General features: G+C 52.4%; 2 protein-coding genes across 2 annotated transcripts; both read left to right on the top strand.

Annotated features, from left to right (window-relative positions):
* The first annotated feature begins 3,258 nt into the window (after window positions 1–3,258).
* Window positions 3,259–8,814, top strand: LOC135392436 (uncharacterized). Its single transcript, XM_064623146.1, has 6 exons — window positions 3,259–3,359; window positions 4,016–4,456; window positions 4,567–5,543; window positions 5,617–6,143; window positions 6,198–7,119; window positions 8,270–8,814. Exons 1-6 carry the CDS (start codon window positions 3,259–3,261, stop codon window positions 8,812–8,814), a joined length of 3,513 nt encoding a protein of 1,170 aa, XP_064479216.1.
* A 616-nt stretch (window positions 8,815–9,430) lies between these two features.
* On the top strand, window positions 9,431–10,966 carry LOC135392437 (uncharacterized). Its single transcript, XM_064623147.1, has 2 exons — window positions 9,431–10,052; window positions 10,458–10,966. Exons 1-2 carry the CDS (start codon window positions 9,431–9,433, stop codon window positions 10,964–10,966), a joined length of 1,131 nt encoding a protein of 376 aa, XP_064479217.1.
* Window positions 10,967–12,339: the final 1,373 nt, after the last annotated feature.

Here is a 12,339-nt window from a genome sequence, read left to right on the forward strand (position 1 = left end):
TGATAAAGTCGCAGAGCTCATCGACGACGACACCTACGAGCAAGAAATCAGCACCGCTCTCGATTACCACGAGAAAATTTGCCGTTGCGTAAGCCGGCTTCAGCGGTTCCTTTTGGGTTCTCGTCCCGAATCTAGCGCTGCAATGACTAGTACCGCTACCCAAGACCAATCAGGAGAGCGCTCAGGCGAAAGGTCGTGTACCGTCAATGCCGCTCAGAACACTACTGCGAGCAGCTCGCGCTCAGGACCGAAACTCCAAGTGCCCGTCTTCTCTGGGAACACTTCGAAGCAACTATCCATAGACGTCCCGATCTCCCCGACATACAGAAATTCCAATACCTGAAGACATACTTCAGTGGATCTCCAAGGCGTGCGGTCGAGTGGATTCGCCTTAACGAAAACAACTACCCGATGGCGGTGAGCGTGCTCACCGAGCGGTTTGGCCGTACCGACGCTCTTGTCGATGAACATATTGATAGCCTTCTTGCCATCGCGCCTATCCAATGTTCGTCTCAGATAACTCGGCTCCGGGACCTCCACGAACAGGTATGGTTCCGCAACAGCTGCCTCGAGAGTCTTGGAGCTCCTGCAGCGGAGTACGCAGTAGTTCTCCATCGGGTCCTCATGTGTTCCCTACCGGAAGATATCGCTGTTCTTTACAGACAGTGCTTGAAGACGCAAGATAAATAAAATTCAGCGTCCAGCTCCGCAACAGGTTCTCGTGCCGAAGAAGTAAGCACTGTCATGGAGTTTCTGAAGGTCCAAGTAAAGAGCCGAGAGGAGACCAAGGCAGCACGCGTGAAAGAAAACTCGAATCTCGCATCAACCGAACGAGTGCAATCACGGAGATCCTCCCACCTTTCGTCTGCTTTGGCGTTGGCTACAGGGTCCACCGCTCCCGACCAGCTCACGTGTCCTTATCAGCAGATGAAAGGCGATTGAGGCTGTAAACAAGGCGTGCTGTTTCAAGTGCGGCAAGCGTGGGCTGTTGTGGGCTTCAAATGTCGGGGCTGTTCAGGCCGCCATCTGACTGTACTGTGCGACTTATGGAAGCGATCTGACGCAAGGTGTCCACAACCGTCATCCGACCCCGGGGACTCGAACTCCCAGTCCACATCTGAACCACAGAGCCCACAGCACGCTACAGCTACCGTGACTGCGACTCATACCAGCAGCGGGGTCGTTCATCCGATGCTACTACAGACAGCGACAGTATGGGCGTCTGGAGAAAGTGACAGCGGCATGGTGCGACTACTGCTCGATACCGGCAGCCGGAGGACGTTTATAAGGAGCGGTCTTTCCCACAAGCTGCATCTTCGTGAAGAACAGGAAAACCTCACCGTACTTACGTTCGGAAACACGAGTCGGCCGCTGCGGTACCATTGCCGAAGAGTCGAGCTCACTCTTAGCAGCCGATTTACCTCTAATGCCGTCACCCTAGAAGCGCTGGAGGTTCTAGAAGTATGTACCGTAACTACTACCTTGGTCACGGATCTGCCGGAACTCAGTGGGAAGAATCTGCTCTTCGCCGACGAACCTAATTCTTGTACGAGGGAAAACTCTGTCATTAGCGTCCTTATCGGCTCAGATTTCTACCGGAGCCTGGTTACGGGACGTACCGAGCGCCTCGGCGACCGCATTTGTGCCATGGAGACAGTGTTCGGCTGGGTGGTCCAAGGAGTCAACTCAAGTTCGAGCCTTCCAGCACCCATGTGCGGCAACACTGTCGCACTCTTTTAGGCTACTTCAACGTCGCTTGCAGTAACGAAGAAGTGATCGACCCTTCGGAGATGTGGAGACTTGATGCCATTGGCATAACCGATTCAGGTCATTCGGAAACCACCGAGGAGCGCACCGTTTGACCAGCTCCAGAATCCAGTATACAAGGAAGATGGACGATACATCGCTCCCTTGATGCTCAAGGCGCCCGACCTTTTGTCCACTACGAACCGTACCGTCGCTGAGGCAAGGCTACAGCGTCAACTTAAACGTTTCGAAGCTCATCCGGGCGTGCTGCGAGAATATGACCGCAAAATCAGTGAGTACTTCAACGAGGGTCATGCGGAGCGAGTGGAGCCGTCGGACCAAAGTGCACTTCATGTGTGTTATCTTCCTCATCACGCAGTCATCCGGCGGGAAGCGGTGACAACCAAGGTTCGTGTCGTGTTCGACGCCTCTTCGCAGGAACCGGGGAGTCACTCGCTTAACGATATACTGGACAAGGGCATAAAGCTCGGTGCAGATTTGCTGCAGCTTCTTCTGCAGTTCAGGTGCAATCATATCGTCATGACCGGCGACATTAGAAAGACGTTCCCCCAAATGCACGTCCGACGAGAAGACAGAGACCTTCTTCGTTTCTTGTGGATCGAACGACTTCCCAGTAGTGACGAGCCTTGCCTAAACGTCGTCGAGTGGCGTATGACGAGGGTGCCCTTCGGAGCTTCGTCGAGCCCATTTCTACTGTCTGCAACGTTGATGCATCACCTTGAAACTTGGAAGGCTGTTCATCCAGAAATCGCATCGCGTCTACAAAGAGCCTTTTACGTGGATGATTTAGTTATCGGCGCTTCAACCGAGTCTGAATCACTCCACATTTACCAAACAGCCCGTGCTATCGTGGCGGACGGCAGCATGGAGCTGAGAAAGTGGTGCTCCAGTTCCGAAACGTTGAACCAGCAATTTCGTGCAGACGGCGTCTTCCTCGACGACATTGGTCAACCGTTGGATACATGCAAGGTGCTTGGTCTTCTGTGGGACCGGTCTGCTGACAATATCGTGATGACCACTCGAAACGTGTCGTCTTACGTTACTACGCAACCAGCTACTAAGCGAGTTGTACTTCAGACCTTTGCGAGCTGTTTGACCCTCTTGGGCTTCTTCGACCGTCTCTCGTCCGCGCCAAACTTCTGTTCCAAGATCTATAGCGGCGCAATTGCACATGGGAGGAAGCTCTACCTGAGGACGTGGATGAACAGTGGAAGACCTGGACGTCCGAGCTTAGCTAACTTTCATCGTTCCACGTCCCACGTTGTGTCATCTCTCCTGCAACGCAAGGCGCAGAAGGGCAGAAGCTTCACGTATTTTGCGACGCAAGCCCAATGGCGTACGGGGTTGCCGTTTATGTGAGGTGCCTCATGTCCGAGAACAGCTTCGCTGCACAGCTCCTCATGAGTAAAGGTCGCATAGCCCCGTTACGGCCCGTTTCGATTCCAATGCTGGAACTATTGGCCTGCTTGTTAGCAGTCAGGTTATGCCACTATGTCAGACAAATTTCCGAGCTCTCGCAAGCCGTGGTTCACCTTCGGACTAACTCTGCAATCGCATTGCACTGGATATGTGGCGACGCGGTCCGCCAGGAGGTATTTGTAGGAAACCGCTCGTCCGAGATTCGCCACCTAACCAGAGGATTCCACTGGCACCACTGCCGGAGCCAGGATAATCCAGCAGACTTACTTACCCGTGGGGACCCAGCGTCCTTTGTTTCCCGCAAGACAATTTGGTGGACCGAACCTGTTGACCGGACCGGTTGACCAACCCTCAAGTGGACTGGCCTACAGATATCTGCCCTAGTCAAAAAGCTCGACGACTTGGGTAATGGACTCACCTCTGCTTGTCAGAGCTCACGCTTACCGACTTCTCCTCATTTGCACGGTCCACTCCTTAGGATTAATGATTACGGACGTCTCTCTAAGGTTCTAATACCCAAAACAGGGGATTGAATTTGTTCATTCTGTAAAGAATTTAGGTGTTTTTTTTTCTGCAGACATGTCCTGGGATGCTCATATTGAGAAGATATGTAATAACCAACCAAAAGTGTGTGCCATCATGCTGAGAAGAATATCTATATTGCCTAAGCAGATCAAGTTAATATACCAATCCCCCATACATTCTGTTCTTTGTTATTGCAATCTCGTGTGGAGTACCACCAGCTGACATAACCTAAGCAAAATATTACTTCTGCAGAGCAGTTTGCCTCTTTGGATACTCTCTTGGAGTCTTTCTTGTGCTTCGACAGAGTGGTCGCATCCCACAAGGCACGGGAACAAGGCAAACCGGTGAAGCAACTGGAAGACAACGCCGAACCAGCTTTCCGCGTTCCAGACTCCCGTCCACAAGTTCCTACGACTCCAGTGTCCCATCGACGATCAGGAGTTCCCACGGATGGTGATCGACAGAGACTAGAAAGGACACCTCCTGCCAGCTCTCGGACGTCACCTGAGCCGCCGAGACGTGAATTCCCACGGACCAGGCAGTACTCACGGTCATTTCGCAGGTCGACCAACAACCATGAAGTCGAAGTTCTCTGCCTCAACTGCAAGAAGATCGGACATTTTGCTTCCCGATGCCCGCTACCTTTGTCTCAAGAATTTCGGGACTGGCAGCAGAAGTTTATGGCCTCTGCAACAGCTTCACCTCAGGGAAACGAGCCGCTGATACCTCCGATGCCTGCGCAGGGGTATCAGTGAATCAAGTGCGCTGTGCCAACAATGCAGGTAGTACGAAGGGTGTACCTATCAAGATTAATGGAAGTGAACCACTGGCGCTACTTGACTCTGGGTCCACCAGGTCACTCATCAACATTGACATTGCTGATTCGCTTGGGCTCCACGTCAGACCCTGCTCGGCAAGATTGGAAGCAGCCAATGGTCAGCCCCTGGCTATCCGAGGAACAGCAACGGCGACAGTTTTCGTTGACGGCCAGACCTTCGTTCATCCTTTCATTGTTATCCCTCACCTGGAAACTGAGAAGATACTGCTTGGGAATGACTTCCTGGAAGCAACACAGGACATCATCGACTGGGGAAAAAACACATTTCAAGTAACCGCCGCTCCGCGGGCACAGCGGGTGTGCCTCATGAAGCAAGTAGTTGTCCCTCCCCGCTCTCGTAAGATCGTTTCAGCGCAGATCTCTGCTCAGCCACACGACCAGATCATTTCGGTGACGAAGCTTTTCACCCAGCGCTATAATCTGGACGTGGCGTCTATGCGGGTAGAAGTGGGTACAAAATGCTTACACGTAGTTTTAGTCAACCCTGCTTACGAGCCCGTCATGGTACCTGCACGCGCAACAGTTGGATGTGCTGAGCCAGTCCAGGAGGTTGAAGACGTTCCACTCAGCGACGACGTGGCTCATATCTTTCAGTGCCTGAGTCCTGAAGACGTTGACACGGACACGTCTTCTGCTCCTATTGCAACTGTTCAATCTCCACAGTCGCAGACGGTTTCTATATCCGACGTCTCTTTCAACGCTGGAGCGGATTTGTCTGCAGCAGAGCTCTCGACCATCCGCACATTTCTGACCGAACACCTTTCATCGTTTGCCAGAACAAGTACCGATGTTGGATCGTGTCGCGTCCAGACACATGCTATTCCTACGAGAGATGTGACACCAATTGCGCAGCTGCCTAGACGGCTCTCACCAGCTCAACGAGATCTTGTCAAGGCGATGATAAATGATCTCATCGACGCTGGCTTGCTACGGCCAACCCGCAGCGCGTGGGCTTCACCTCTCGTCCTCGTGAAGATAAAGGATGGCTCAACACGTATGTGCGTCGATTACCGAAAACTGAACGCTGTGACTGAAGGTTTCGGTATATCACTTCCCTCTCATTGAAGACGCTCTCGCAGCTCTAACCGGAGCAAAGTTCTTCTCGGTCATGGATCTCGCGTCCGGTTTTCATCAGATCCCGATGTGTGACCAGGATATTGAGAAGACTGCATTCATTACACCTTGGGGTCTGTACGAATACTTGCGGATGCCTTTCGGCCTGAAAGGTGCCCCATTCACCTGCCAGCGTGCGGTCGATGCTGTCATCGATGATGCAAAATTTGACTATGCTCTCGTTTACATGGATGACAGCGTAGTCTACAGCAAGACTTTTGATGAGCATTTGGAGCATCTATCTGCTTTATTCTCAGACTTGAAATTCAAGCCACAGAAATGCTTTTTCTGTTGCTCGGAGATACTTGGGCTTGGGATACTTGGGATATACTTGGGCTATGTTGTCACTAGGTGCGGTATCTCACCTGACCCAGCTAAAATAGCGGCAGTCCAAAGGTTCCCGCAGCCCAGCAACATCAAAGACCTTCAGTCGTTTCTTGGTTTGACGTCCTACTTCCGCAAGTTTACACCAAGATACAGCGTACTAGCCGCACCACTGCGAGACTTGCTGAAGAAGGACGTTCCGTTTCAATAGACTGAAGTGCATTCTTCCGCGTTCTGTGACCTCAAGGAAGCTCTCTGCAGCCCACCTGTGCTTAAACTCTTCTCAGATGACGCATCCTTTGCGATCCAAGTTCATACAGATGCCTCCAAACTTGGACTGGGGGCCCTCCTCTTGCAAGAGGATGAGGACCGGCACTTCCGTCCCGTTGTGTACCTCAGCCGTGCTCTGAAAGGCGCCGAAGCTAACTACAGCTCTACAGAACTGGAGGCCCTTGCGGTAAAATGGTCACTCGAACAGCTCCGCCCATACCTCCTTGGCAGGAAATTCCAAATCGTGACGGACCATCATGCGTTATGCTGGCTGCTGAAGTACAAAGAAGGCAACCAACGTCTCTTGCGCTGCTCTCTCTCCATACAAGAGTTTGATCTTGACGTCATATACAAGACGGGTCGCCTACATTATGCCCCCGACTGCCTTTCTAGAGCTCCGCTGATTGATACATCATGCCCAGTACTTCAGGTCACGGATTCCTCTACGCCGGATGATGTAATGTCAACTGAGCAGCAAAGCGACACCTTCTGCCAGCATATCATCTCTCTACTGAATGGAGTCTGTGGCACACGCAAACAGCAGCGAAGGACACAACGGAAGTTTGTCATTCACAGTTCCGTCCTGTACAAGGTAGATCAAGGCCCTGTCCATCATCGGTTCCTGATGTGTCTGCCACGGACGAAGATTGATCATGTACTCCACGAATTCCACGGGGGGAAGTACGGCGCTCACATGGGAGTTCGCCGAACCTATGAAGCAATTCGAACAAAATACTACTGGCCCACAATGTTCAGCGACGTCAACAGATACGTCAGGCATTGCGACTTGTGCCAGAGATATAAGCTGTCTTCGTTTTCATCTGGTCTGTTGCTACCCATACTGGTGCATTCTCCGTTACACGGTAGGGTTGGACATTATTGGGCCCTTCAAGACGTCGAGACGCTACAAGTACATCAATGTCGCAATCGACTATTTGACGAAATTCGTTCAAGCCAAGTCGGAAAAATAAATGGAAATGAAAAAATGAAATGAAAAACGCACTGTCGCACACAATCTGGATCGGTCCGCAATCCTGGTCCGCGCAATCCTGCTGGGCACGCCGTACCGTCCACACTTCACGTTCATCATCTTGATTTTCATTTGCAGCCGTCTGGTGGACGCTTTGCACAATACTCCCACAAGTTTCAAATTAAAAGAAAACACTGGTCCAGGATGTCTACTTCAAAGAAATTCACATTAATACAAATGCGATCTCATCTGTTTCGGCGTTTCTCGATGTTGTTTTCTTCGTGCGGGCCGCTATCATCGCCGCCATCTTGCCAACCCGGAAGCGGCAGGGCGAGTAGCGAGAAGGTGAGGGAGAAAGGAAGCCACTGGGCGCCTGCGCTAACTCTCCTTGAAGTGTGTAATCATGTTCGCGAACGGGGGGCAAGTATCTGCGTTGTTGATCTTTGTCGCCGAGACTCGCTTTGTCCGCACCTGAGAACGATCACAATCGCTGCCTAATCACGATTGCGCGCGATGTGGATTCTGTATCAGTGCGTTTTGGGTATAACAGTCACTGCGTGGATCAAAAGGTTTCTTCGTAATGTGTCACTCCACGCCACGTCCTCCTCCTGACCGCTAACAGCCGCGGAGTTGTGTGAGGCAGAGTTGTACTGGATACGATTTGTTCAACGATCTGCGTTTCCTTCAGAAGTCGCTTCAGAAGTCGAAGTTCGGGGAGTCTCGCTTTCCAACCTTGAAGATGAGACGTGCGCTGTAGGGTACGTTGAGTCGTAGCCTATCTATGACAGTCGTCGTTTGTAGCGTGAAGGAAGGTGGCACTCGAAAGCGTAACTCTGGGTCGACCTTGTACAGAAGCGAATCCCGAGCCCGTAAACACATTCGCCGATAAGGATGACCGTAGCTCCCGTGTCGATAACGGCGATGTAATCTCTTCCCAAAATTCGATCAGCGATGTTTGGAGGCTTGTCCTCGATGTTATCTCGGACGAAAAATGCAAAAGGAGCTATTAAGGCGTCTCCCCGTAGTTGTGTTCTCGTGTGCAGTGACAAGAGCGATCGACCACGAGTTAACGAGTGATATGACGGCACAAACATTCCTCCTTGCCTTTCGCCGCTTCGGTTCGCGACGGGGTGTGCCGTCCACCATCTTTTCGGACAACGCCAAGACGTTCCGTTACTGCTCTAAAGTACTACGCGCGCTCTTCGACAACTCTGTCCAGGACCATGCCAGTTCCGTCCGCATCCAGTGGAAGTTTATCGCTGAATGGGCACCCGGGTGGGGCGGTTTTAGGGAAGGGCTCATTCGTACTATCAAGGACGCACTGAAACGTTGTCTAAGGCGCAGTAGTCTCTGCTATGACGAGCTTTTCACCGTACTACTCGAGGTTGAGGCGGCCGTCAACTGCCGTCCCCTTACCCAGCTTGCCGACGAGACAGAGGACTGCGAGGCTCTGACTCCTTCTTACTTCTTGATCGGAAGGCGCGCTGTGGCCTTACCGGCTAGCCTGGGGTTAGAGGTGCCCAGTTCCACTCCCGCAGGTCTCCGTCGCCGGGTTCGACACAGACAGGCTCTTCTTCAGCAGTTATGAACTCGTTGGAAGAAGGAATATCTCCTGCTTCTGCGTTCTGCACACCACAGTCAACCGAGGGCACATCCGTGCATACGCATCGGCGACGTCGTGATAGTGGAGGACAATGCACTGCCACCTCTGGTTTGGAAAGTCGGACGCATAGATGGTTCCTTCCCAGGAAGAGATGGTGTCGAGCGCTGTTTCAGAGTATTCCTCTCGAATGGTCAACAGCTCCGGCGCCCTCCCCAACGTTTGTACCTGCTAGAAGCAGACTCGTGCAACGCGGCCGCGGGAGGATGTTGAGTATGCCGGAAGGGGGCGGCACTGGAGGAAGATGAGCGGGTTCGCACGAGAAAATCGAATGAACACGACGCTTTCTAAAGACGAAGGACGCTCGGACGTTCGAACGCTTGCTGAAGCCTTGCTTGCTTTGCTTGGAGAACCGACTTACATTGATATGTGGGTGGAAGATACCTTGGTGGAACACTCCTCCGGCCTGAGGTAAGGGAGATTGGTCGGCGCTTGCGCGACTTACACAATTGCGCCCGGAGCCAGAAACATTGAGGAGAAATTGAAGAAAAAAATTGAGGAAAGCCCAGGGAAAATTGAGAGCCAGATTCGCCTTGCAAGGGAGATGAGACACCTTTCAGCACTTGTTGCCCTGGACATCGCCAAAGCCTACGACAGTGTCATACATGCTGTGCTCCTCCAGAGGCTTCTAGACACCGCCACCCCTCCGTATCTGCTCACTTGGATTGCGAACTTTCTCTCGGGTCGTACCTCTTTCTGTTCAGACGGCCGATTTGTCTCCTCAGCCTACCCCCGGAGTAGAGGCGTCCCCCAGGGCTCGGTCCTGTCCCCCATACTGTTTAACATTCTCATGAGCTCTCTCCCTTGTGACCCTGAAGTCCTCACCATAACGTATGCCGACGACATCGCGTTCTTCGCTTCAGCACCATCTTTGCCAGAGCTGTATGCGAAGTTACAAGCCTATATGAACACCTTGTCCACGTGGTTAGATTCTATCCATCTGTCGCTCAACGTGGCTCAGTCTGCTATCCTGGTCTTCCCGCTGGATGTGGCCATCTCTATTGATCTCAGGGTGGGGCTCCAGTCTGTCCGTCAGGTGACCCAGCTAAAATACCTGGGTGTGTGGTATGACGAAACTCTGTGCTGGTCCCAACACATCGACCACTTGAGCGCCAAGGCGCCGAAAGCTCTCAGCGTACTTCATCGATGCTGCAGCCCTCGCATTGGTATGCGCAGGGCTGCTCTGCTGTATGTATATAAACTGTACATCTGGCCTGTATTAGAGTTCGGCTGTGTTCTGTTTTCTTCTCTTCCTGACTGGCGCTTGAGTAAACTATATATCTTAGAGAGGCGGGCCCTACGGCTCTGCTTAGGTCTCCCTAAATATACGGCAAACGACGCACTCCTCTCTGAAGCCCGTCTGCCTTCACTGAAAGAACGCTTTCGGCTTCTTACTAGCTGTTGCTACCTCTCGCAAAGGCAACACCCGGTTGCGTTGGGGAATAATGAGTCGATGAGAGACTGTCGGCTTTGGCTAACACGTCGTTGGCACCGTAGGAACAGACCGCAGCTGCTTTTCGCCGAACAGCTCCTCGCGCCTCTGAGAATCTCTTTGGCGGATGTGTGTGTAGTTGGTCCTCGCCGGGATGCACCCTTGGTTCAGGTCTCCGAGATATTTCATGCGGATGCCAAGCGTCTTCCACTGATGACTCTACAGAGGACACTAACGGACCACCTAAATCGCTACGCGCAGTACCTGATCGTTGCAACGGACGCGTCGCTTTCTGAGGAGCGTGCTGAAGCTGGCTTGTTTTTCCCACAACTTTGTTTCCAGTTTCCGGTTCGCCTCCCTGACTTTACCCCACCCTTTGACAGCGAGTTCTTAACTATGGCCCTTGCCCTTAGGAGGGTTCCTCCTGCCTTCGAACAAGTTCTCTTGCAGTCGGACTCCCTATCCCTCATTTCAGCCTTAGCGTCGCCCACAGGTTTCCTGTCGTCCTCAGAGTCATTGGCGTCCATTTTGGTACGTCTTGCCACGCCTCATCTTCGCAAAGCCATCATCACGTGGTTTCCTGGTTACCGCGGACTCACCCTTAACGAAACCGCTGACACCCTCGCTACAATGTCCCTCTCCGGATAGATACTTCCCCTCCTCCCAGTACTTGTTCGCACTTCTGTTGCCAGGTGTAGACGGCTTACAAGTCTGTCTCGAGCTGCCCCCCCCCCACGCCCGCCCTATGAACATCTCGTCTTTTCGTTGAACTCTAACCTCTGCAGCTCCAGGCAGACAGAAGTCTTAGTGACGAGAGCTCGATGCCTGGCGCTACCGCTAAATTTTTACCTCCGCCGTGCTGGACGGTCTTTGTCCCCTGCCTGCTCCCACTGTAGCCAGGATGAAACAACTGAACACTTTTTGCTAACCTGTTCTCAGTTTGGCCAATTACGCCACAGGTATATCTGGACTCCTTTGCGCTTGTTAGGAGCCCCACTCTCATTGGCGTCAGTGCTGTCTCTCGGAGCATCACACACTGCGCTCTGTCATAGGGCTGCGGTAGCGGGTCTTGTTTCGTACAATTCGTTGTTTCGTACAAGTCTGTTCGTGCTCTCCAACCGCTTCTAGGCACTTCCTTTCTCCTCTCATACACTTTCATGTACACACACATTCATACACTCATACTTTTGGCCATGTATGTAGTCGTCATACGCATATTCCTACATGCGTGCATACCCTTTTGTTCATGTATTAGTCATCGCACATCATATATATGTCACAAATTACTTGGATCTGACCTGGCCTTGGTCCTTACCATTACTGCACAGACATAGACATATACAAACATCGTTTGCCCCTTTTGTCCTGGCCAATCTCCCTTAGTGGCTCACGGCCATCATCTCGTTGGACGAATAATAAGAAGTTCTCCCGTAGAATACGGTCTGCGTCAGACTCCTCTATCCTTAACAGTGCCAAAGGGCCTTATCTGCTGCTGATCTATCTGCTATCTGGGGCTGATATGCCCCAGGTGAGGTGCGCGGAGGAGCGGCTGCAAGTGCAGTTTCGAGTTCAGGGAGGGTGAAGGGCTTGTCCAGGATCGAATGACTTGGAGCGTGGATTGGGACTGCAGGCGTCGCTGAGCTCGGGGTGCTGGTGGTAAGTCTTGCGCAAAAAAACTTTTGCAATTTGTAGTTCAGACTGAGATGTACAGAGAGACAGGAACCGGAACGGACTCCGCTGAGATACGTACAGGAGGGGCCTCGTAAGAGAGAGGGCCTAAGAGGGGCCTCGTATAGTACTCCCCATATCCGGGAGAGTGGCATATGAGGGGATAAAGAGGACGCGAACCTGCGCCAATGGGCCCGCGCAAGGTGACGCAGATGGCGCCCAATAGCTTTCTGAACCCGCCGAACTTCGACGCGGTCAGGAGCGTGACCGGTGCGTCGGACACGGCGTCCCGCGCGATGACGAAGAACACGAAGCCGCTCGTACTTAGTATCGACTGCAGAGACGCATAGCCC

This window comes from Ornithodoros turicata, chromosome 4 (genome assembly GCF_037126465.1).
Source record: "Ornithodoros turicata isolate Travis chromosome 4, ASM3712646v1, whole genome shotgun sequence".
NCBI classification, from domain to species: Eukaryota; Metazoa; Arthropoda; class Arachnida; order Ixodida; family Argasidae; genus Ornithodoros; species Ornithodoros turicata.

What these genes read in the sequence shown, in the direction of transcription:
- LOC135392436 (XM_064623146.1), top strand. Translation starts at nt 3,259, where the DNA reads ATGTCAGACAAATTTCCGAGCTCTCGCAAGCCGTGGTTCACCTTCGGA. An exon ending in GATAAAGGATGGCTCAACAC is followed by an intron (nt 5,544 to 5,616) that starts GTATGTGCGTCG and finishes CTCTCATTGAAG; the next exon opens with ACGCTCTCGCAGCTCTAACC. An exon ending in GGTGCATTCTCCGTTACACG is followed by an intron (nt 7,120 to 8,269) that starts GTAGGGTTGGAC and finishes TCTCGTGTGCAG; the next exon opens with TGACAAGAGCGATCGACCAC.
- LOC135392437 (XM_064623147.1), top strand. Translation starts at nt 9,431, where the DNA reads ATGAGACACCTTTCAGCACTTGTTGCCCTGGACATCGCCAAAGCCTAC. An exon ending in ATGCTGCAGCCCTCGCATTG is followed by an intron (nt 10,053 to 10,457) that starts GTATGCGCAGGG and finishes ATGTGTGTGTAG; the next exon opens with TTGGTCCTCGCCGGGATGCA.